General features: G+C 42.3%; 1 protein-coding gene across 3 annotated transcripts in view; it reads left to right on the top strand.

Moving 5' to 3' along the window:
• Window positions 1-13,492, top strand: part of tmem260 (transmembrane protein 260) — a 31,993-nt gene extending 18,501 nt beyond the window's left edge. Inside the window, exons 11-17 of one of the 3 annotated variants that reach the window (XR_014908806.1) lie at window positions 767-938; window positions 1,417-1,556; window positions 2,131-2,307; window positions 3,262-3,315; window positions 3,586-3,670; window positions 3,784-10,863; window positions 11,074-13,490. Coding sequence is in view for 2 of the 3 variants with exons in the window: in XM_085391666.1 (XP_085247792.1) it covers window positions 767-938; window positions 1,417-1,556; window positions 2,131-2,307; window positions 3,262-3,315; window positions 3,586-3,670; window positions 3,784-4,044 (889 nt within the window). In the remaining variant the exon portion in view is untranslated. Of the gene's footprint in view, window positions 1-766; window positions 939-1,416; window positions 1,557-2,130; window positions 2,308-3,261; window positions 3,316-3,585; window positions 3,671-3,783 lie in introns of all 3 variants that reach the window. The other 2 variants (XM_085391666.1, XM_085391665.1) reach the window with 2 other exon arrangements.
• The last annotated feature ends 8,775 nt before the right edge of the window (window positions 13,493-22,267 follow it).

The following is a 22,267-nucleotide window of genomic DNA, read 5'->3' on the forward strand; positions in this document are numbered from 1 at the left end:
CTATTAGTGATTTCAGGCTCTAATAGTGTTTTTGTGTCCGACTGCTCGAGTCTTACGGTTTCTTTTCAGATACTCTGCAATCCATGTATCTGTCAATTTAATGTTTTTACATTATTCATGTTGCAGTAACTACACTGAACCCAAATGCATATGAAGAATGAAGTTAAATACTTCTGCTTTGTAAACTTTAAATGATGTAAAAACTCCCCTCTTCTAGCTCCTTCTAAAATCCCCATGCACAGTTTTTCCTGAGTCAACCTGATTTGTTTCTCTTTTGCTTCTCTGCGCTTCATACTGCAGGTCTGAACTCCACATGTCAGGTTTTTCTCTGCTCACCCCATGGTAGGGGCTAAAGAGAGGCACGGTTAGCACATAGATTCTACTCTCAGAGCTCAGTCTGAGATGTTAGCTGTCCGAGAAGGCAGATTACACCAGCGTAGCGCTGGGGAGTGCCAGACAGCCATCACTGAGCGGCTTTGATCAAGGGGAGAGCATGGCCTGTGCTGTCAGACCCATCACACTTGTCTCCCCACGATTAGATAGGCAGCTAGAGTGAGGGGAAGGGGCGGGGGCACTGACAACTTACCCTCAGAGCACCTTGAAAGCGTACCTACAGACACTCACATATACACTGCTGCACACATCTCACACACACTTCTGAGCAGGGGTAAAGATGTGTTTAACCATTTTTAAAATGGGAGAAAATGCAACTTCTGTTTTGATGCTAGTGTAGAGTAATTGCTTGCATATGTGCTGATGATCTTAGGGAGTGTGATCAGAGTGGGAACACTGTGGTGGAGAGGTTCGGCAGGGAGCTTCTGGCCTCCTTCTCCAAAGACTCAATCATCCTGACCAGAGGAGATCTGCCTGGAAATTCTCTGCGATACCTGCACTACTGCCAGGGCGTACGGCCTGATGTACGCCTGGTTGATCAGGAGGTCAGGAGGTTTTCCCTGTTCCCTGTATTGAAAAGATTTTTCCTTCATAATATAAGACAAAACAATTTCGTCATAAATAAAATTCCTTGTCTTATTTTTCTTGTCCATTAAAACCGCACTATATTCAAAAGAGATTTAAAAAATAAAGGACAAAATGTGAATGAAGTGTGATTTCTCATGATAATATAATGTTTTACATATTTTGGCAAAATGTAAAAATCAGCTTTGTGGTAACTGAAAGAAATTCATTGAAATCATAAATTAGACCCTTAAGTCAGCAAGTAGAGGCCTTATAAATTGGTTGTGTTGTCTTATATACTTATTAGTTTGTATATGTTATCACTATGATTCATCAGTTGCTTTAAGATATAATGACACAAAAATCCCTTTAAACTAATTGCACTGATGATTGTTTAACTGATAATCGACTGGTTATAAATATTTCTCTGGGATTGGTGGTGCTCTTTGTTCTCACTAGATGATGACATATGCTTGGTATGTGGCCAAGCTGGCACAGCACCACCCTGGGATCCACTTTCCCGGCCGCTGGTGGGACCCGGTCAACCCCGAGGAGAAAGGCACCTTCAGTCTCGATCAATTTCTGTCCCGCAACACGCAGTGAGTGTCTCAGACACATGAAAAGAGCAGAGGGGGAATAAAAGGATGTTAAATGGAAAGAGAGAGAGAGAGTGAGTGAATTGGGAGGGCAACAATGAACAAGTGGGTGATCTAATGAGGCAGAGATCAGCAGAATGGTCGACACAGTGCAAGCACAAGATAAGCCCACAGAACTGTTGAGGCCATAAAAGGAGTCTGATGAACTACAAAAGTCAGCTAATCTACTTGATTTGGTTAAACGGTCTCTGGTGGACTTGCTGCTGCTCCCATGATTCACTCCTTCAGGAGGAACTGAGATCCAGAAATTGGATAGTGCCTTGTTAATACCAAGCCCACCAGGGGGCAGTGTTTGCCAGGCCAACATATATGTATCTCTGTGGGGGCAACACTGACCTGCGGGATTAACCCTCGGGGTCTGTGAGAAGCGCAGGGCTGATGGGAACCTAGAAGGTGCTGGGATGTGAGGAAATTTCTGTCTCCATGTTGTCACTGTGTGTGTAATTATAAACAGCTACCCGGAGATAAAAACTGAGGGCACGCCTCTATTTAAGAGTTTGTCTCTGTTTTTCTGCAGGAGGGATGTGTTTGCCTGCATCGGGCTTCCTGATGGAGACCTGAGCTGGGAACACAGTTATTCCCGCTGGCCCCTGGGTGTGTGTGACTACTTAGCGCCCGTTCAGAAGCAGTTTCACCCTGAAGAGTGGGCTCATCGTACACGCAATATCTATAACTGGAGTGATCCACACAACAGGTTAACAGTTAACTCTTACCTTCATGCGTATTTCAGCCTGGATTATACTATTAAAATAATTTATATTTAGATTGGTGTTGGGGATGTCATGTTATCCTCATTGCTCTGAAATTCAACCTAACCTGTTAAATGTTTTTAGAAAAGTTAGATCTCTTTGATCTTCATTCGAATTTTCATAACATTTCAGCGTCGCTGATTTTTAAATGGTTAAAAATTAGCATGGTTTAATTTTTAAGGTCTGCTGTTGGCCAAGAAAATAAACAAATCCTTTGGAGTGAAAAGAAAAAATCTCAGTGCTCACTTTTCTCTCTGTGGTCTTCAGTCGTCCCTCCACAGACTCCACAGAACGTCCCTCAGTGGGCTTGTCCTCTGTTCTCCATGCTGTGATCCAGCTCTTTGTGAATTTTACCAGAGCAAGACATTAGGCCCTTAGCCATCTGAAATGAGACTGAAGATGAAAAATAATGAGTTTCTTATTGCGTTTTGTCAATAACTGTGTCAAAAGTGGAATTAGTCAAAGCTCCATATTTTGTTGCTGTTGCCAGGAGCCCTTCATTCACTCAGATATCCACGGCTGAATACTGTGACATTATTTCCCGCACCCTCACGACAAGCGTGTCTGCCGATGCCCACAAGCCAAATATTAGCTCGGAAACCCTGCTAAAATATTCTTTTGAAGAAGAGGTCAAGTGTTTACAGTCAACAAAGTGGGGAAAAAAAGGCAGATGTGGTTTTACTCCATGTCTAATGTGCTAGCTGGTATTGTTGCTCAGTCACTTAATGTTTATGCAGCAAACATTGATGTTTAGTGTATCAAAACCTGCACAGCCAAGTGGAACAATATATTCACATAAATAATCATTTATAGTTAGTGGAACTGTGAATAAGCCAGCGCGGTGCCTGAAGGTTGTATTAGATAAAGAAATGATTTTTTTTCTCCCCATGTATGAACAGTTTCCATCCTGCATCCTGGGAGCGTGTTGCTAATGAAGAGATGTGGCAAGCCAGGTATGCTGAATGCTTTACAGCGGATGCTAGTTTTCTTGTTTGAAGTGGATGTATACTTTCGAGCATAAATAAAAAGATGTGTCACGATGCATATTGCCCCACCAGAACATCTCCATAAACCAGTCTTGTGTGGTAAAACATCTACACGTACAATGTATTTGGTGCCGGCATCTACATAAATCACTCCATTGGAGTGGTGCGTCTGAGAGTGTAGATCTGCATGGCTCATCCATCCAGCACTTAGCCCTGAGCCTGCGTGCTTTGTTTCAGGATGAAGACGGCTTTCTTTCTGTTTGACCTGGCTGAAAGGATGCAGGGAGAGGGGAAAGCTCGCCTCTTTGAGCTGTCTTACACTGTGAGTCTGACCCCCACCTGCAAACACTTTACCACAGTAGGGCAGATTAAAATGCATCAGGAAAAGCATGAATGTTTTTATGTTTATCTCTGTTTTTTTTAATTGCCGGGAAGCTATATAAGGAGATTGTTGAGGCCCACTCCGACTATCCTCCAAACTGGGACAAGAACCTGGCTCTGGCTTGCGAGAGGCTGCTCCGCTCCGGTCACAGGGGTTACAGTGCAGACAGCCTACTGACCTGCAGTGTCCAGCACTTCAGTCTTTACTTAGAGAAGGATCCCACTGATCCCCAGGCACCCGCCATCCGCTCAGCCATTACTCACCTGCTCCAAGAGAGAGACAGATTCCGACAGAGCCGGAGGCAAACCCCATAAGATCCACGGAGCTGGAACAATGGAAATTATGGCTGAGCCAATGTGCCTCTTTGTGTGGTTTTAAGGTGACGCTCTATGTGGATCAAGACTGGTGCACTGGTGTTAAGTTTGGCTAAATGTACTGTGCCAAATTGGACTTGTATGTCAGAATTTGAAATGAAGGGAAATGCTGGTGGATAAGTTCTTGTTTGAAGTTACCAAACAGAGCTAACACTGTGCTACGTCTCATTTGATGAATGTTTACAGTTGACCAGCGGCAGGGCATGACTTTAGGAAGCCCTGCCTGACCTCAATCAAGCTCTGCACGCTTCTCTTAAAGTCACCCATTCAATTGCTTTATCGTTACATCTCGTTCTCCCCCCCCCCTTTTTTTTTTTTTCCTATTCTGCTCTCAGAGCTTTTAACGTGCTGATTATTCTGCCTCAGCCTCTGCTCTACTTCTTTTTCTCACATTAGGATGGCAAGACCGAGATTGAGGGAAACCCAATTTGGGGGCAGAAATGGGGGATTAGAGCGGCTGTTTAATCTAGGACAGACTTGTGCTGTGCCACGCAGCCTCACTCCACATCAGTGGCAGCCCTACACACCCACCTACCCCTCTATCCTTCCATCAGTCTATCTTAGATGGTCCTTTAAATGTTTAAAACTAATGGATTCGAAGAGTGCTTTTTTACCCCCCCCCCCTCTCTCTCTCTCTTCCTTCCTAACATGAGGGCGGTAATCCCTCTTGGATTTAAATGAAATGTGAAATGTCACAATGCCAGGGACCCTTTTAGAGGTGCGTTCGTGCGTGTGCCCATGTGGGCATCTATGTTGATTTGGGTCTGCATGTGTGTGAGAACATGCTTAAATCTCCACTCAGCCCCCTCTCCTTGCCAGAATTGCTCATAAACCTATTCGATAAACAGATCGGCACACTGAAAAGCAAAATGCTTTGATCATTAGAGAGACACAAAGTCATGGAAAGTTCACGGACAAACGCAGATACGCAAGATTTTCAATACTCGACTCACAGAAAAATGGAATCTCAGGTCTGTGAATGTCGGGAAGAGGTGCCGTCAAACTTAGTCTGACTGGACCGGGGTTGTTTGAAGAACACCCCTGAAGTACGCCCTTGTATCTGACGCATCAGTTACACACTGTTTTTAAAAATGTTAGTGTTGATGTTAATGAACCTCGTGCCATGAAATTTGTTGTGCAGAGGTCAAATCAGCATTTTGCCATAAGCTTTATAAAACGTTTCCGAAGAAGCCTGCTGTTTGAGATACCAGCGGAAAGCGAGGGACAGTGAGTGCATGTGCAGTTTTCTCCGAATGTAATCTGCCCTCTGTGTTCGCAGGCCTGGTTAGCGGCTGTCAGCTGGCTGGATGATGAGGTTCGACCTGCTGTAGCGCAGATGGTTTGGTTTCACATAAAAACAAGGGGGAAACTGTCATTCTGCTTTCTACAGATTAAAATATTTCAATAAAGATTTTTTTACGTATTTTTGTGCTCTGTTCTCAAATGTAGTATTTTTGATCAAAAATGTTATCATATTTGTTGTTTTGACATTGCAGGCAAATTAATAATGCGAGTTTAAATCGTGTTTTTTAACTTCACTTGACTGTATTGGTGTAGTTTAATGTTTACATCAGTTATCTGCTGCCACATGGCTCATCCCCTCTTATTTTTACCTTACTTTCCTTTTATCATCCCCCTCTTGTCACCCACCCTCCCCGCCTCCCACCCCCTCTCACTCTGTCTTTCCGTAACCCCTCTGTTCCTCTTCTCTCCCGTTTCTGAGAGTCACTTGCCCACCCTAAATCAGCAAGCTGCCGAGGATTGTGGGAACCCATGGAATCGCCGTGACCAGGGATGCAGGCAGGGAGCCACGGCAACGCTGGAATGTGGGGCGTCTGAGGAGATAAGAGCTGTGAGCCCAGCCAGGGAGAGGCGCGAAGTGGGGGAGGACGCAGAGGCAGAGTGAGGAGGGTGAGACAGAAACAGGGACAGCAGCAAGTCTGTGAATGGGGAAACAGAAACACAACGCCATAAACAGCCAGAGAGCAAGACAGAGTGAGACAGAGAAAGAGGGGCGGGGGACTTAGGGGGGCACACACTGGAGATGGGAAGCCAGCCTTATTCCTCTTTGCATTTCATTTACATCCCTGGCCGTATCGACCAATCGGATTGGGAGCAAAGCCCAGGGCTTAGGAGGGGAATAAAAAGACAAAATGCCTTTGCTGCTCTCATCCCTCCCTGATAATACCCCTTCTGTTTTTCTTTTCTCCTTTTCTCTCGTCTATAAGTAGATACTGTCCGAAATGCCAGCGGAAAAGCGACACCTCCGCTTGCTGTGTATCTCAGATAGACCGAGCGGGAGCAGGGGCTGAAAAGACAGCTTTAGCAACTGGGCCTATCTCCACTCCTCTCTCTGGCTGGATGGGAGCTTGGAGTGGAAGGAGGCGGAGGGCTGGGGTGTGTTGGTTAGTGTTTGGGAAGAGAATAGAGGGTGTGAGAGGCATGATATACTGAGCTGGCCACAGATTTTGCAAAATCTTACACTCTGAAAAACTTTGCCTTCAGATCCCTTTCTTAAGCATGAGAAACCTGTGTCAAGGATGTTTACCAGGTGCCACCCATCCTTGTAAAGGTTGCCAATGCCTTTTACCAAAGTCTGCACATATTTGTTAGCTTAACATTGCTGTCCCATGCAAAAAGAAATGTTTTTTTTCCTCCTAAGACTCGTATGTTTCATTTCATACTATGATTTAGTCATGAAAGTGACTTATTCAGGTACAGTACTGTCCAAGTCCTGAGCAGTTTAGTGAAACATGCAAGCGTACATGGAGATACAGTATATGAGGTAAAAACAGTTTGTACATTTCTAACAAGCTTGAAAGTCGATATTTGGTATGACCACTTTTATTCTTCAACACAGCCTGAACTCTCGTAGGCAAGCTTTCTTGTATTTTCTTTAAGTTGTCTTTAGTAATATTTCTCTGGATGCTGTCTGCCTTTTCTTCTGTCAAAATGATCCAACACTCCTTTGGTAACATTGAGGTGCAGGCTCTGGGGAGGCCAGGCTTGCATTCATCCCTCCACTACTGATTTCCAGTCCTGTTCTTGTCTAAGTTGGAATACCTCAGTTTTTTTCACCCTGCTTCCCTTCCACAAGAAGGAATTCTTAACAGCCACTGAGACCTTTTCTGATGAGCCTTTAGTTAGGCAGTAGATGGTTTTGAGGCCTGCCACTTCTTCTGTCCTCTATTCATCGAGTTTCCTCAGTTTTTTTTGTGACACATTGCACACCATGCCAAAAGACAGTACTGTATGTATCAAGTAAACATGTATGAGAAAATGTAAAAAAGCTGACTTAAAGCAGATAAACAGTTCTCACTTTTGTCTAAGTGTAAGGAGGTGCTGAGTTTGGACCCATGCAGTGCCTCTGTGTGCACTGGACTCTACCACAAAAGTCATTCTAAATCTCAAGAGTTTCACTTCCTTCATGCAAATGTATTCAAAAAACAACATTTGCCTGCAGGTTTGTCTGAAACACCAACTCCTGTGAGCAGGCACACTGTAACCTTAAACTTCTCTCAGAGGTAGCACTACTGTTATCTTAGCTAAATTAACTGCTCTCCTGAATGTGTATTGCGTAGAATTAGGCCCATTAACATCAGTCTGTGTTGACATCATGATTGACTTTTCTCAGGTTTCCGTTTGCCATCACTCTTGATTTGTGTTTCCACAGTGTGTGGCGGCCAGTGTTTGCATGTCAGGTGCAGCATGTGTGCAAGTTTATTTGTACAGGTGTTTGTAGTGCCCTGCATTGTGTTACTGTTTGTATGTTGTATTTGCAAGTTTCTTTACTGTGTTTAAAAAAAAAAACTGACATTGTCTTCCTGCTCATGTCTTTGTGTGGTTGCACCTATACCGTTGTACTGCAGCTGGATCCTGCACTGCCAATGCTGCCTACGTATAAATAGTGCTTATTGAAATTTACTGTTTGAGAGATGAGTTTATCTCACTTGGGGTTTGTGGCACAGCTGTTAGAGAAAGAGAGGGTCCGTTACCTGCCTGCACCAAAAACCTGTGAGTGATCAGGTCACATTAGGACCCTGTGTGGACCCCCCTGCAGCTTCACAGCATCCTGGTCCTCTTTAGCCCACACAGCCTCCTCCCAATAGTAAATCAAACCAAACAATAGAGGAAGATATCCGAGGGATTAGAGGTCAGAGGGTTGGGGAATACAACATCTCTATTTCCAGGATCAATTTTCAACCGCTTGGTAATCTCTGCCCCCAGGCTCCATATACCTCCAGTGGTCTCTCTGGCGGGGAGGTGGCATTGCCAGGCTGTTGGAGTTGGTACTCCAGCTGGGTGTGCGTGGTTGATAGGATAGCGGGAGATGAGGTTGTAGGTTGATGGTGTAGATGGACAGGAGAGCAGAGGGATGAGTAACAATAGGTCCCTCCCCTGTATCCAAACCGTACCTTAATCCTCACGGATAAAAGTGTAAATGTACGGTGTGTACGATCATACGCTCGTGACATTTTAGCAGATGAAAAACGTTCGGCGTGTGTCTGTGTGCTTCCTGTGTGTGCACGTGTCCACAAAGTTTGTTTTAATCTGCAAATTTGTAAATGTGAAATAACTTTGAGTTCTTTCGAGCAGGCTGAATATTATCCCCAAGTTCCCGTTGTTATCTTGTGTACACACATTTGTTTATTTGATACAGCCCCGCTCCACTACAGCACTTCTGTATATCAAAGACAGCAGTGCGGAGCGTAATTGAAAATGGCTACCGTGGAGAAAGGTCTCTCTGCTTTGACTGAGAAGAGGCAGGAAAAAGCCTCATTCTCCGCTCCCTTCTTAGATCTATTTAAATAATTGAGGAGTAAACTGACAAATTAGGCACCTTTATGGACGCCCCTGGGCTCTCTCTGGGGTCCTTCACTTTTCCCAGTACAAGAGAGCGCCACTAGGCACTGGATAATATCTCAGTGTGCTTTGAGAAGAAGAGGGGTAGTGGGCCAGGAGGGGTTTCGCCAATCAAGCGGGCCACACTTCCTCCCCCAGGTTCTAATTTTGTGCCACATTAAAGAGCTCGGCCTCCATTTAGGACACAGAGAGGCATTTTCATAATTTGCCGGGTCTCTCGACTAGCTCGGGGTGCCTTTTTTCCTCTCTCTTGCCTCTCTTTCCCTCACTCTGTATCTGAATGGAAGGCCCGGGGAGGAAGAGGGGTAATTCATTCGTTTCCTTTCAACCAACCAGCTTCAGTTCTGCATAATGTTGCTGCTAGGTGTGTACGGAAGCTAATATTTATCTCTTTAATAATTCCCCATTAGACCTGAATATTATTTGCCACATAAAGCCTACACTGCTTATTGTGGGGTGTACATTGAAACGGTGGCATTTGTGCATTGCAGCTGTGACCATTAATTAAATATGTGTACTGTACACCCAACACGTAATCTAGGTTAAAGTTGTTTTAATTCTTCTTGCTGACACCATCCATTCATGCAGCTGCAGCATGTGTAAGCATTGATTCATATGTGATTGGTCACATAATTCACAGTCTCAGGGGGCATTTCATCGCTGACAGACAAGCTAATCTGAAATCCCCCAATTTACAAATGAAAATCCCACCATCCAATTGAGCTAATAGAGGGACTTGAATGGGATAATAAGATGTGGTGTAATACTGTGTAAAAAGCCTGTAATGTTGTGTTGGTGTAAGAGCCTGTGTGACTGGATGTTTGACTGTTTGCAGTGATTATAGGGGCCTCCGGGCCTGGCGACGGCTCCGTGGCTGGGACAGGGAGCTTCTCCCTGGGCAAGGAGATACGCCTGTCTGCCCCTTCTGCTGGAGCTACAGGGACCAGGATGTCATGAGGGAGAGTGCTCCCTGTGAGCTCTCTCTCTCTCTCTCTCTGTTTTGCTTTCTGTCTCTTTCTGTACCTCTCTCTCTCTCTTCCTCTCGTTCTCGGTCTGTACTATTGCAGTGCTTGCAGATGTGCACAAACAAGGGAGGATTAAAGCAAAACGAATCTAAACAGACAAATGGAATTAGAATGATGGGTGTCGGTGGGCTGGTTCACAGTGATAAACATAATGATGCTCTGTATGTATGTGTGTGTGAGTGTGTGTGTGTGCGTGTTCCTGTGTCTGGGGGATTATCAGTAGTTAGGTGTGTGGTGTGTATGGCTGGGTGACTGCTTCTGGGTGTCTTTGTGTGTTTGCCTATCCGTCTATGTTTTTGTAATTATGTGTGTGTATATTTACTCTGTCTATAGTTGTGTGTTTGATAAATTAGTTATTCCATATTGCCTCACAAAAACAAGTCTCTCCGTGCCCTCTGCATGTGTGTGGGTATGTTTCTCTGTTTTCCTTTCTGTTAGGGTCACATTTCTTTCTCGTCTTCCTCTGTGTTTCTGTTTGTGCAGCGGACACTTTTGCCTGTGTGTACTTAGTGGTCACCGAACTCAGTACTGACCTGCAACTTGAATATCATAAGGCACTATTTGCCGGAGTGGAATATGGAAGTGTAAAGCTGACCACTGCTCTGCTGTTTATGTGCAGTTGTGTTGTGTTCTTCTGTTCTGCCAGCAGTCTGTGCGTTTATGTGGTGTTGAGGTCAGGGGTGTGGAGGAACCAGCAGGGGGGCAGTGATCAACAGTCTGGGGCTCCCCTGCAGAGGGGCTCTGGGATTAGGGCTAAACCCTGTCCTGCCAGATGGGCACAACACATCCCCACATCACATACAAGCACCAGCACCTTTAGGACTGCTTTTGCCCTGCCCCCTTTCTCTGTGGAAACTGACTTAAACCCGAGGTAAAAAAGAGAGACAAAAAAGCAAACTGATATGCTTACACACTTTTTAAAAAATCCAGTCTGTGCAGTATAGATATGTATTTTTTGTTTGTTTGAGGAATACCAATTTCTCCACTGATTGAATTTTCAAATTTGGTGCATGAGGGTTTTGTTACACTGACATAGCAGGAAAAACGAGGCCGTGACATGTTGTCCATCGTTTCTTCTCAGGACCTCACAGAAACGCGGCAGAGGAGACGACTGAGATGAGGCACGCTTCAAAGTGTCAGGTAGTGGACAGTATGGCCAGTCAGCAGGTTTCAAGGGCATCAGAAATGAAACTTACAGGTTGTTTTGATGTGCTGTATTTTAGAGCCACAGGCTACACTGAAATGATAAAGTGTGTCTGTGTGTGTGGTAAGGTCTGTAAGTGTGTAGATTGGTGGCTCAGGCATCAGCAGTGGGTTGATTGCTTCCTGCTTGACTGTTATCAGGCACAACTGGCACTAAATAGCATTTATAATATTGAATGCATTCCCATAAATCTATAAAATTATTAGCTTTTTATGCATTGGCTCATCGACTTTATGAAAAATCTTGCTGTTTTCTGTTTCGTTACAATTCCTTCTTAAACTCGTAGCGACCTATGAGTCCATCAATCGCAAGTGGATAACTTGACATTTGCACGAACCTCCGGTGCTTTGTGATAACAGCCCACCTGTAACTATTATCCACTGGTTCCCCAGCATGACTTAGGAAATCATCTCTGCATTACTAGAAAGCAGATTACATGAGACAAGTGTACAAACAAATAAAAGATTACAGGCTGTGAACATGTTTCAGTCTAATTCCCTTTCAACAAGCTGTGCTCAGCACAATGCTTTTCTCTCCCCAAGCTAAATTTGGATTTCCCTGTTTATGTGAAGGCCTGCTGGCCAGCCATGTCTTCCACCAAGAGCACAACCTCTGTAATGACAATGTTCCACAAGACTGGCCTGTCTCCTCTGCTGGTATTAGTTAGGCTTTGGAGTTCAAGTGACTACAGGGTTTAAACATGGATTTTTTTTAAAAAAAAAGAGGGGAAGAAAGACTCGCTGTTGTTCTTGAAAAGCTGTGTTTATCCAGGATTAGAGACACCAACATGTTAATAATTGTTTCTCACAGAACTGCAAAGAAGCACTTTCCTGTAATCCCCTAATCAGGCATTACACCTCTGAGCGAAGCCACAACGCAGGCGCGTGGTGTCTGTGACGCAGCACGCCTACGCTGTGTCGTACACCCACATCTTCCCCAAACCACACCCACTTTGTACAAAAGCACCTGCTCTAGTTTTCCTTTTGTAATCTACACTTCCTGCATTCACCTCATCTGCTCAACGCTGTAGATCAGTTGGGACGATAATAAATGTTTTCACTTTTATAGTTTTTTTTCTTTGTTATGAAGCATCTGCTGTGGATGTATCAGAAAGTTCTGCACGTGTCTTTCATTCATTTTTAACTATAACAGTCTGGTGTTGTTTGAACATAACATTTATTAAAGCACAATACTTCTGCTCCACTAGGTTTCAGAAATATATATTCTGACTTCTACTTTGCTACATTTACAGCCAGAATTGCTGCTCACTGGTATAAGTTTAGCAATTTAGCTATTTTAATGAAAATGATAATTACACATATACATCATCCTATCTATAATAATTGGATCATATAATGATATATGATATGCCAATGCAAAAATCAGTTACTTTTGGTATTTATAGTTAAATTGTGTGCTTGAGTAAGGATCACAGTAATTATTTATGTTTATGTTTATGGTAGCGTTTGCCTGCGTACGTGTCAGTTTGTTCAGTTTTCAGTGAATTATTATTTAAACTTTCCATTAAAATTTGGCTTAAATCCACTCAGGCCTTCAAGGTCAACTCAATAATTTATTTTTAGAAAATTGACAAAAATCTTTCAAACTCAACTATGATTTTTACAAGTGTGGCGTGTATCGTCAACATATAGAAAATGCAGTATAAAGATATAACAGCTGACCTTTGACCTATTCGCCAACGTCAGTAGCTTGATTTGAAGGTCAAAATGATACTAATGCTATATAGAGCTATTCCATTGTTTGTATTGATACAGGGGCATGTATGGAGGGGATTGTAAATATCACAGTACTTTGGAGCACTGAGCGCTTCTTCAAATAAGGTCAAACTTTAATAAAATATCTTATCTTTACAACTGTGGTTAAAATTCTGCTGCCTTTGCTTGGATGGACAACATTTATGAAATTATACTGGTATATGGAGGTTATAAATATCACATTACAGTATCATGTCACATTTGACCTCTGACCTCACTTTTGCATTTCATATCTGCTTTTCTTTGAAATTGATTGAAAACTGTGTTTTAGCTTTAAGGAAAGTGTTGTCAGGAGAAAGTGAATATACTGCCTATTTAGTTTGAACTATATGATATTTTATAATGAGCTCAAGTTATTCATGTCCAGGTACTTATAAATCAGTACCTGTTACCCATTACATACATCTGCATAATGTTTGTGTATTTAAAGTATCTGATTTTTACTGTGCTTAAAAGCCTCTTTAAAATATGCTGAAAAAGAAAAAAGAAAACAAAGTGAATATGTAAAAAATTCAGTATTATTTCCTTATTAGTAAATACTGTCCAGAGAGTGAGCTGCCTTGGGAGAGGTTGTGCTCTTTTTGTTCTGCCATTGCTCACGACATGGTAAATATCTTGATTTGTAGAAAGGCAGATAAGATTTGTTTTCTGTCTGTAATGGTGTTTGTGCCCTAAAAGTTGTATAAAGACTTGACAGCTCCCAACTTAAGCTCATTTTCTTTCGTCATTACTTCATGCTCATGTCTATTGTTTTGGGCGATCAATTATTGGTCTCTGTCACGATGAAACCTCTTTGAAAGCCAGTTTGTTATTTCTTAGGCCAGCTTGAAAGTAGTTTCTGCAACCTGAAGCTGTGACACCTTAAGGAGGTGGAATGCAGCACCTGTTGTGATGCTGCCAAGGTCACATAGTTTGATAATCATTGGTCAGCTGTCCTCGGTTGTACAGTGGCAAAGGGTCAGACGTGAGACCACTGTACATGCTGAGACGATGACAGGGCTGAGGTTGGTGTTGATGAACTTTTCTTCAAAGCAGTCCTGGGAATGTGATGGCTGTCAACGTGGAAGCAGTAGATGAGCTTTCGTGTGCTGTTTATGAAGATTCCTCCAATATTGTGGCCTTTTAGCTTTACACATGCTTGTTGAAGTTATTGCACCCTTCCCCACACAGATGCATGTTTGTCTGCATGCTTGCTTGTTTAAATGAGACTCACCACATGTGGTTTTTCAGTCCTTTCAGTTCCTCATCCAGTTTTTTTGTGATTTTCTTCTTTTCATGCATCCATTGTTAGCGCTTAATGTTTGTTTGTTTGTTGTTCCCCCTGGTTTCTGCCCTCCTCCTGTCTCCTTGCGGGTTGGAGAGTGTGGTGAGGGGATCGGCTGGGATTAACCTGGGGAATTTAATTAGTGGACCTGTCTTCACCGCTCTTAACATTTCAATCTCCCTGGGCTGGCTGACTGGCCAGCAGCTGGGGAGTTCAGAGGCAAGACACATGTTTAACAAACAGATTAGTCAGTCATCCTGGCGTATGTATGTGATGTAGAAGCAAGAAAGATGAAGAGGAGAATAACTGAGAAAGCATAAAGGAACGCCTTTTGCAATTTTTACAACTACATATTTTGACTTTAAAATGCAGTAATAACCAGCTGTGACCATGAAGGGGGGGGACTTTTTATTATTATTATTTTTTTATACATACGCAGTACTTGCCACTGACTTTGATAGCTAAAACTGGGGATTTGTGAGGCTAAATTAAAACGTTTTTGGTTTTAAAATGACGTGTAAAGTAAAAGTGGTCGAGACGTAATTTTTCACAGGACAGTTATCATGCTCTAATATTTTAGAATAATTTTGACGGGTATGAATTAAATATCTGACCACACCCTGTCCTGTTGGTGGAGGTGTTGGGGAGCAGTGTTATTGTGTAACCACTGTGAGCTTGGGGTAATCTCTATTCAATTCAAAGCCACACTATTTCATTGTAATCCTGATGCTAAACTCCCCATTACCCCATCTGGGACCCAACAACAACACCCCCCCTCTCCTCCCACCTACGCTGCAAACACGCACTCAAAGCAACTGTGGCTGTGTGTTAGAAGTGCTGTGTGCCCTGTGAGCGCCTGCTAGGAGGGGTCATGTCCAGCAAATTAAAAAAAGCTGCCGTAGGAATGTCGCCAAATCTCACAGGAGCAACCGGCACCCATCCCTCTTCCAGTGCTGACCCACTGGTCACCGGTGAATCCCCTGTTTGTATTCTGCACACACACCCGGCTCCGGGGAGCGATCCCACAAGCCTCCTGTGGGACTGCTGATAATTTAAGTCAAACATTATGTCCCTGCTTGTTTGACACCCATTTAAAGCTTTTCAATCACATGTGTTTGCCACAGTCCATCGCCTAGCCCCAGAGTGCTATCCATGTCACACCTTTTGAAAGACCTAATCAATTTTGTTTGATCAAGTTCCTCGTGTCAAAACAATTGATTTTTCTTCAGAATGAGATTGGTTGACTGATAATTCTGACTAGGTTAGGTGCCCCTTTTTGATTTCTATGAAACGAGGTTTGTGGACTTTGTTCCCCTCCCCCAGCGTGCCTCCCCTCTGTACCCCTCCTAGTTTGGGGCTGACTGGTGTCACAGTGTAATTAAGGACTCTTAAAGAGCTACGGAGCATACTCATTAATGAACTGTAGCATCCTTGCTGTCCATAGACTGAAAAGAGGAGGGAGGGGCAGATTCAGCTGGAGGGCTTGCCGGCTGAATGGCTCGTAGTTCAGTTGGTGTCCAGAAGGTTGAAGAAGAGCCTAAAACTTACACAAAAAAGGTTTTGTTGATAATTAAAAGCATGATGGGAAATTGATTATCTTTTTTCAGGGGTAATAGTCATAATTTAACAGGCAAAATCTTGTCACTTGGGTTGGAATCTATTAAGGGCGTTCACGAGTTCCTCTATCCTTTCAGCAACAACAACAATCCCCCCCCCCCCCCCCCCCCCCCCCCGTTTTAGTTTTTGTGTGTTTTTTTTTTTTTTTCATTTTCATGGAAATGCAAAACAAAACAAATGGCTGTGTTTGTCTTTATGAAAGTAGGCCAAACAACTGCTGACAAACAAGAGGGGGAGTTGTAGGTCAGGGCGCCACAAGCCATGTGTAACCGTGCCTGTTGAGAGAGCATGACACACTGTATAAGCCACAATAGACACAATAACATACAAACGCCCCTGCCAGAATGATGTAATATCGTCTAGGCTGAACAAAGACGCACACGGGGGGGGGAAAAAGTGTGTTTTTGTTTTTTGGACCGGGCAAATGAACTCCATATCATAACAGACTTAAACATTTATACCAGCTCCAAGTTGTATGACCTGCTTTTGAGACTCGTACTCTGAGACCAACATGTCTTGGTATGTTTGATGTAAGGAATATAAAACCAAGACTTTTGTGAAAAAAAGTTACAACAAGCACTTGACAGAGTCAGACATTCTTGTATTTTTTTAATGGGGTCTTAAGAAGTAATTCTTTTTTTGTTTTTGTTAAACCACTTAACACTGACCTATGAATTATTCAAGCCTATAAAAAGCCACCTAACTCAAGCGATGAGCCAGTGTTGTGCCTAAATACAACAGACAACTTAACAAGCACCCAATTTAAAATGTATCTTTAGGCACTTTGTTACTAGCATCCAAGAACACCTCATTTGTTCCCATTTCTGTAAGTGAATTTATGAAAAATGATAGCTCAGTTTAAGAGGCATAAAATAGCATTTTAGCACCAAGAAGGTGGTTTCAAAGACCTATTAGCTGACAGTTTGGCATATCTCAGTGTGGTGTGCAGCGTTCATTAAAAGATTTGAGGAAACTGGACAAATGGAGGATAAAATAAAAAGTGGCAGGCCTAAAAATTATAAACCCTCTACATCTACTGCAAGAACAGTATCTGAACGTCATGTCCTTAAGAAACAGTAAAAAATCAAACAACAACCAGCAAACATGGGACCTGAGAAATGCATGTGGCCCTTCAGTTGATCCAAGAACTGGACTAAAAATCAGTGGCGACAGCTCGTATGGAGTGATGATTCCAGATATGTGTAGAGAGTAGCTCATATCAAGTACTGACTATCAGGCTGCGTAGAGCAGCAAAAACTCTGTTGTTGCCTTATACACAGTATTTTGATGAATGTTTGCAGATGTTGCAAGTGTGACTCAAGACTTTGACACTTGTGTGGCAGCATTTTAAGGCCGATTTAAGATCAAGTATAGATGTTATTACTTGAATGCTAAATTTCAACTTTGAAAATGGGGGTACGTGCTTTTGTCCATTATTGCCATTGGTGATCATGAACAGTGTCTTGATCGCAGGCAGTTATGTCACATTTCTATCTTTTAACTTATTCCGATGAAAGCTGATTCAAGGAAAGTTATTAATGGCTGCAAATGTTAGAGCTTGAATCGCAGCAGGGGGGTCAGGATCCTCAGTTTGGATGAGCGGACTTGACCCAACCTCGCTAACCTTTATGACTTGACCCCAATACCTGCGCGACAATGTATTTTCCTGCACTGAAGTTCATTAATCACGAAGCAGTGTTCGGTTTTATGGATCTGTGCAGTGATATAGAAGTATACAGTAGTTTAGTATGCCTTTTATTTGCAGCAGAAGTTGACCTCCTATTACTACAGCAGTCTATTCAAGTGTAGACCTCTTTTAATTCTAATAGATGTGATTGTTTTTAAGTACCCTCCCTCTAACTCCCACATCATACTTCTTTGTCTAATTCCCCATCGTCTGGCATAATACTTCAGGTTAGACACACGCGTGCACACACACACACACACACACACACACACACACACACACACACACACACACACACACACACACACACACACACAACAGATGCCCCCTAACGCTTATTCACATAAAGTCGGCACGTGATCGGCGTCCCTGGGTCCACAGGCCTGCCAGCCTCATGGCATTGTGTTCCCCTTGGGCAGGCAGCCGGTCTCCCTAAATACCCTTTTGTCTTGGGTTGGATAACAAAGCAGTGGCCAAGCCGCTGGTGTGGCACGCGCGCAGCCACTCATCCCCGTGGTTTGTGACCCCAAACAGGTGGATTGGAGGGTTGGGCTGGTCATGGTGGGTAGATGAAGAGGAGGAGGGGTGGAGGGTTGGGGGCTGCATCTGTCTCCACACTCAACGACTCTCTGGGTCAGCCACTGCTCCATATGCTCTCAGGAGAGAGGGAGGCACGCATGTAGACCCAGACTAACAGGTGCGGGGGGGGGGGGGGGGGGTGAGAGGGGATTAAGAGAGGTAAAATTGATCAGAGAAGGATTTTGAAACTGTCAAATTAGCTGTATAAAGACAGAGAGAGATTTGATTATCCCCGGAAGATTTTGCTTAGAAGAGATTCTCAACCCTTAAGCCATATTAAGTCTCTGGGTTACATTATGAAGAGCAGTTTTGCCTGTTGTCAGCCATATTGGCTCTCAGGCTCTAGAGCATCACGTCTTCAAAGGGCAACTGTTGCTGTTTATGTGTTACCCAGTTGACCAAATAATCACTGGTGCTGTAAAATGTAGGCTTGTATTAAGTCAAACTGCATCTTGTATTTCACTGACATCAAGACTGAAACAAAAGCAGGTTCTTTAAGATATATTAGAAGACAAGTGAAAAATCTTTGTGCCAGTTAGTGATACAGAGTATTTGCGAGGGAAACCACAACTAATTCGAGGATTTATGGATTTATTACTTATAAAAGAAATTATTATCTCCGTATTTTTTCCTGTTACGAAAGGTATGCAGTGTACTTTCCATGTCACAGTCTAGGTTGGACAAAGTAAATTAACATCTGTGCTAAAGACTTTACCAAAAGCTGCTCCAGTTAAAGAAATGAGATTGGCGGCCTGGGTTTTCTTTATCTGTATATAAAGGATTATTTTGGCTGGTTTGACTGGTGTGAGCTGTGCTTTGATTACAGACGCATTACAGAGATGCTTTTCAAAGACCCGGGTGTCCTTCAATTCAAAGTTAGACAAACTACAAATTGAGAAATTTCAAGACCCTTGCCCTTGTTCCTTAGGGGTGAATTTGATATGCAGTCCTGAAAGTGCTAGAAAATGGGTAACAGAAAGCTTCCTGTGTCCACTGTAAGAAAATCACTGAGTAAAAATGTTGTAAAAAGGAAGAAGAAAAAAAACACTTCAAAAGAAACACAGTGGTATGTTTGGAGGGGGAAACACCTCATCCTAACTGTGCAGCATGGTGGAGGCATTATCATGGTTTGGGTCTCCACTGCCAATTAAAGGCCTTGATGCCTACCAAACACTTATAGAGCAATGAATTAATGTTAGGGCCCATGACCCGAAGTTTATTAACTAAGGTTCTGAAAAGGCCAAGTCTAACCTTAACAGAATTGAGATGAATTAGCACCACCAAAAGACAGCTGTTCAATCAAGACCTAACAGAAATGCTGACAGAACAGTTCTTATCAAGGTCCAAGTCGTCTTATCAGCGGTGGAAACATCTGATGTAGGTCTTGCTGTAAGATATGTTTGGTTTAGCCAGACTGATTTTGGGTGTAATTGTATAGATGAAGAATATACCACATTTCATCAGTAATAAATTCAGAAATCCTGGTAATTCTAAGATTTATCAACTGTTTTTAAGTGAACAGCTGCTCCATATATCTTCTGTTTACTGGCTTCAATCACAGTAAAGCTTTTTCTTTTAAAAACACACATGAAACCAGATGGAACCATGTTACCTATTACAGTCAAAGTTTGAAAAGTCTGCTATGAAAAGTCAAAGCATTTGCTGTCAAATGATCTTCTATCCAGATTCTCTAAGCTTTAATACTAAGATGTGCTGTGTGCATACTATAGTGGCAATAAGCCTTTGTCACATTCTGGGTCATCGTAACAGGATGTGCACAGGTATAATTAATGACATTAACGAAAGCTCAGGTTCATGCACAATACCTGCACCCTGCAGCCATCATTACTGTTTTTAATTACAACTCTGATTTTCTTGCTATTATAAGTGTGAATATTTGCCATGAAAAGGCCTATATTCACATATTTGAAGCTGTGCTTTAGTGTTGATGGCTTTGAAACTAGCAGCAATATTTTCAAGTTTACCACCAATATGTGAACGTTCTCATTTTCCAGCTCGGAAACAAGAATAAAGTATCTTAATTTCTATATACGTACTTCTAAAACCAAGTCTCTACTGTCTCAATGTGTTCGTATTTTGCTAAATTACTGGATTTCCATCCCATCTGTCTTGAGAGTGTCCCAAATATTTCATAAAAAAGAGATAAAAACCACCTTTACCATTTATTCAACCATGCAGTGGACTAAAGTGAAAAGTTAAGATTGACTCCTGCTGGAAGAAAAGCCGCGCCGTCATGTTGGCATTGATTTTTCTAGAAGTTGAAATGTGTTTTGAACTTGTGTGTCATGGAGACGGCTGCTTTCATGTATTCAAGGCACGTTGGATGAAGGCGTACACTTGCAAGGCCGTGAATTCAAAAGGCTTAGCTTTTTGTGCGATGACACCCTGAAACAGTTCATTGATGTATAACACTCAATGAAATATTGAAATAAGCAAAGAAGAAATTCTTCCTCTGGGGCTGATTTGCTTCTCCGCCATCTCTGCACTCTAACTAGCTGTTGTCCATCTGAGCTGCGGTCTCTGAGCTCTAATCTGTTGGATTCAGCTAATTAATTTTTGGTTCTTCCTATAGGCCTGTCTCACAAGAGAGGGATGTTTGCAGGAGATTAAACCACAGAGTGTTGGTTAGAAAGGTGTAAATTATCAGGGAGGTCTCATCACATGTACCTGTGTTAATTGTTATAACGACGAGTCTTGTGGGCTTAGCAGCCTGACGAGGAGGAGAGAAGTGGCTCTTTCACAGGTATCTGTTCTAGTGCGCTGCTCAGTGGTACCAGGGGAACCGAAACACTTACGTGATCTATACAGATGTTGATGAGGAAGAGGAAACCGCTGCAGCATTCTGCTGCTAGTGATGGCGAATTATTCTCTGAGGAGTAGATCGCCTTTTATGGATTAATTCATTGACACTGCTGAATTAAGAGGGCAGAGTATTAATTTGAATTATTAAAGTATATTGTTGCACAACTTCTTTTCTCTCTTTTGAGATATACTGTGCGGGTTTTTGATATTCTGCGTCGCCTGTGGTGAGAATACTGCAAGAATGGAGAGAAATTGGCTCAGTTCACCATGAAGTCATTAAATTTGTAAGCTGTTTGTGATCAAAAGGTGTGTTTGAGGCCATTAACTATTGGGTTTGATCATGGTTTTGCATGTAATGTCAAATGTCAGCTGTTCCCGCTATTTCCCCCTTCAAAACTGAGTAAGTAAAACAGAAACGAGCATTAAAAGCTTACTCGCTGTGTAAATGTTTTTAAGTGGCACAATCGAGGAGGTTTCTTGTGCTTTGCATTGTTTTGTACTTGTTTTTAGTAACACTTGATCCTCACTTTGCTGTGATTCAGCTGGATAGCATGTGGGTAACACAGTAGTTTATATCCATGAGTCATTTTGGCTGATGTTTTACATTTTATGGAGTAAACCATGCACAAATATTGTGAGCTAGAAAGTTTGAATTTGACAGCAGTGTGGGGGAAAAATTTAACTGTTTCTGGAGATTTTATGCAATATAGAGGCCTTCCTCAAAAAAATTAAAAGAAAACTGGGAATCAAAGGAAGGCTGTGAAATATTAGTTTTGGTTATTTTTTTAATGCATTTTTTATTTTTATTTTTTGCACTCGTAACAGACAGAAATATTTATTTGTTAAGGACTCAGTGCACGTTTGACGTATGATACCAAGTTTGCACCCCTCTGACAATAATGAGAATTTCGTGTATTTCACTTGAAGCCATATGTGGCTCTGTTTAATATATTACGCGTTGAAATCATATGTGTGACCTTTTGAGCCATATTAACCACCAGTTACACTTTTAATATTTCAGCACTTCTCTCCTCGTGGTTCGGCACCATTAGGATGACACGTAATCCACACTGAAAGTATTTCCATTTTGTCTGGTGGAGAGATTTTTTTTAATGTCTGGGAAACATTTAATCCAAAGAGTTTTAAAAAATGCTGAATTTCAGCTTTTTTAAAATGTAGTTACTGTTACAAAATAAATTAAAAAAACTAAAATCATTGCAGAGTATAAATGTATCATTTCTTATATATACCTTTGTGTCTAAAATTGTTTTGTTAAATAATGGATGGATGCCCAGTCTTAACTAGGTGAGCTTTATCTAACTAGGT

Source organism: Rhamphochromis longiceps, linkage group LG19 (assembly GCF_057381845.1).
Source record: "Rhamphochromis longiceps isolate RC_006_pf linkage group LG19, R_longiceps_female_GT1.1, whole genome shotgun sequence".
Lineage (NCBI taxonomy): Eukaryota > Metazoa > Chordata > Actinopteri > Cichliformes > Cichlidae > Rhamphochromis > Rhamphochromis longiceps.